Source organism: Apaloderma vittatum, unplaced genomic scaffold, assembly GCF_000703405.1.
Source record: "Apaloderma vittatum isolate BGI_N311 unplaced genomic scaffold, ASM70340v1 scaffold17148, whole genome shotgun sequence".
In the NCBI taxonomy this organism is placed as follows: domain Eukaryota; kingdom Metazoa; phylum Chordata; class Aves; order Trogoniformes; family Trogonidae; genus Apaloderma; species Apaloderma vittatum.
Genome location: NW_009731396.1, coordinates 1 through 3,399, shown reverse-complemented (window position 1 = coordinate 3,399; position 3,399 = coordinate 1). Strand labels below are relative to the sequence as shown.

The 3,399-nt window shown below is 42.2% G+C and overlaps 1 protein-coding gene across 1 annotated transcript; it reads left to right on the top strand.

The window, feature by feature from the left end:
• Positions 1 to 2,488: 2,488 nt before the first annotated feature.
• On the top strand, positions 2,489 to 2,668 carry LOC104278256 (protein FAM154A-like; the record flags this gene model as incomplete). Its single annotated transcript, XM_009875172.1, has 1 exon — positions 2,489 to 2,668. A coding segment is annotated over one exon (180 nt), but the record flags the coding sequence as incomplete, so codon positions are not given.
• Between the last annotated feature and the right edge of the window lie 731 nt (positions 2,669 to 3,399).

Below are 3,399 nucleotides of genomic sequence, written 5' to 3'. Positions count from 1 at the left end.
TTCTGCTCATAGTCTGTAATACAGTGAATGTTACTATGAAATCTGTTGCTATGCATCACAATTCAGTGCAAAATAATAGAAAACAAAACGTTCAGGTTTAATTCTCCGTCCTGTCATGAAGGGTTTGTTTATGTTAACTCTTGAAGTGTCTCATTCTGCTGTTGTGTTCTCTGAAGTTCAACAAAGAAAGCAGAATTTTGCACAAGAGAAGTAGATGAACACTTGAGGTGTAAAAGCCACCTGTGTTGCCAGATTATGCTGAAGGCTTAACTTCATCTGCACGCAGAGATTGGCAGCCTGGGGCTGCTGCTCTCTGCAGCAGAACTTGGCATTTTTCCCATCTTGGGCTGTTGAGAAGTCCTCCGGTGTTCACAATGCCAGCAATGTCTGAAAGGGGAAAAACGTAGGTTCTGCAAGCTGTTGCTCCCTGCCTGCTCCTGTGAGGTCTTCTCAGGGGTACCTGCGTTACTCAACCTTGTGCTGCTGATCTGCGCTGCCCAGAGCCTCTGCTCTGGACTACCTGGGCAACCTGGTGTTACCGGCGAGACCCTCCAAGCTCTGCGTGTGCAACTGAGCTGTTAATGGGATAATATCTGATGGTATTAGTGAGGGGTCATTAATTTGCTCCTGATCAGCCATTCCTTATTTACAAAATGCTACTGCAGGCCAGTGTCTGCATTGTATGCAGGGCCATGATGAACTAGGCAGTATAGCTATTTCCTCCACTCCGTGCCGAGTGCAGTTTTACCACTAAAAAGCTAACATAAGGGCCCATCAACACCCTCCAAAGCCAAGCTGAAGACCAGCTTGCTGCATCGTAGACTTTAAGAGAGTAAGGGGATGAAAGTGCATTACGGGTAATGTGAAGCCAGGACCTTGGAAACAGAAAGAGTAGGCAGATCATTTTCCCTTGGAAAATGAGGAATAATTCATAGGAATGCTGGAAGACCACAAGTGTGGCCAGAAATTGTCAGTGAAGCCTGAGTTTGGAAGGTTTATGTCACAAAATCCATTCCAGCAAGGTTGCATGGACCAGTAAAAGTAAGTGTATTCATGATTTTTCATTTTTCTGTTTTCTCCTCTCCAGTTACATGAAAACTGGAATTTTATAAGGTTCCTAAGAGAGCGGGGCATCTCTCTCTCTTTTTTTTTTCCTTTCTCTCTCTCTTTTTTTTTTTTTAAATTTCTACCCTGTTGTTCTTATTTCTAGTATTTTAACTGGCAGGGATAATCTGCTTTACTGTCTATAAGGACTCCGTCTGGGTCCAAACCCAAAATTTCTCCAAGGCAAAAATGAATCTTTTAGGACTTCTCTTGATTTATGATGTCACAGAAGGATTTGTAATCTGAGTGAGAAACTGACTTGTCCAGAAGATGCTGAATTTTATCTGAGCACTCTGGGCCCTTCTCTTTTTGTGCTAGTTTGGAAATGATTCAGTATGTGAAAGTGTATTCTTGAATGTAGGTGAAAAGTTATCTGTATAAATTTAGGTAATCAACATCTACTGATTGCTCAACATTTAGTTTAATGGAGACTTTTTTGTGTATAGAAACCCTTTCAAATGAGTAATTCATATCTAGACTACATGTAGAACTGGAAAACATACATCCAGTAGGGAGCATTTTGACTTTGGCAGGAATGATGTACGAGTCATAAAATCAGAGGCCCTCTCGTGTCACTGTTATTCCTGTGGACTGAAGTCCTTAACCAGGAATCTTTGCACTGACTCTAATGGGTTTGACTCGAATTAGAAAGGGGCATTGATTGTTATGTCTCTGGAAAGAAATCTGAGGGTGGGATCCCAAACCTCTTTTTGACAGGATGAGATTTGTTCAACCTGCTCTGGCCTGGTCCCAATGTGGAAAGAAGGATGTCACCAATGATAGATGACCCATAGTGGTGTTTTAATTTCAGTCAGAGAAAGCTTCCTCAATCAGTTTGGTCTCACTGTCCTTGTTTTGGTGCACATTATGGAGAGGTCTTTGCAGTACCCAGACTGGACTGCTTTTAGAAAGGGAGATGGCAGAACAGTGCTGCGCAGCTGTGAATGAAAAAAGAGTCCTAAACTTTTACTCTTTGGCTCACTTTTCTACACAAGTGACCTCAGTATGTGGGCAAAGTAGGGTAATAAATTTGTGACAAATGGAACAAAAGGGACTTTAAATATAGAGTTTCTATCCCAGCATGATATGGTGCACTTGCCTGTATCTTAGATTAACTCGCTTTTTTTTCATCTGGGTGAACTTGCTTGTTTTTGTTGCCGCCACAGACTTTTTTGACTGCAGTCTATAGTAGCAGGCAGAAACAACGCTTTCTTTGTGCAAGTTTAGTTTTTGCACTTCTAATAATCAAGGCTGTAGCAGTCATTGCAATGCTCACTTATCCACTACTTTGTAGTTACAATCTGCAGGCAACTTATACAATGAGGTATTATTAATCAGTTACTTGTGAATCACTAACTCCTGTGCTGTTTTTTCTCCCTTGCAGATCTCATTGTTGTCCAAACCTACCCAGAAATCCCTATGATAAGAGTGAGAAGACATGCATGCTTTCAGAGTACATGGAGAAATACCCTCGTAATCCCATCACTGTTCCCAGGGAACCATTTCACCCAAGGAATGTGTATGAGGTGGTACAGATACCCATGGAAGGCATCTCAACCACAAAGTATGACAAATAATGTTAAGAGAGTAAGGACTGTGACTTAGTGCGTGTGTGAGAGATGGGTAATGTAAAAAAGAAAAATGACTGGTTTTCACAAGGGTTGATTGGTTTTCACGAGGGTAGCCTGAAGAAAAACCACTGCAGTTGTGTGAACATTCATGAGGGGTCTTGGAAGTAGGGAATGACCATTATGTCTGAGGCCAGTTGCTATAGTGGGGTTAAGCAGGTATTTTTCTTGCACTTCTCGTAAGATGAAATGTAATATCATCGGAGAATACATGGGCCATAGAATCACAATTGTGGTCTTAGCTTTTGCTCATTTTCTGTTTTAGTAAGTTTTCTGTGAAAACAGCAGAAATGTTGTCTGGGAAAGTATGGATGATATTGGAGGATTTTTTTTTCTTTTGTTCAGTGTTTTTTGTGGCACTTTGTAGACTGTATCATGAGTGACTGGTTTCCAAGGTGTGAATATGGTAGAGCTTTATCACAGAATCACGGAATTATTGCGGCTGGAAAAAACCTCTGAGATCATCAAGTCCAGCCCATGTCCCAGCACCACCACATCAGCTAGACTGACTCCACCACTTCCCTGGGCAGTGCATCCCAATGCCTGATCACCCTCTCTGCGAGGAAATGCTTCCTGAGATCCAACTTAAACTTCCCCTGACGCAGTTTCAGGCCGTGACCCCTTGTCTTGTCACTTGTTGCCCGGGAGAAGAGCCCGAGCCCCACCT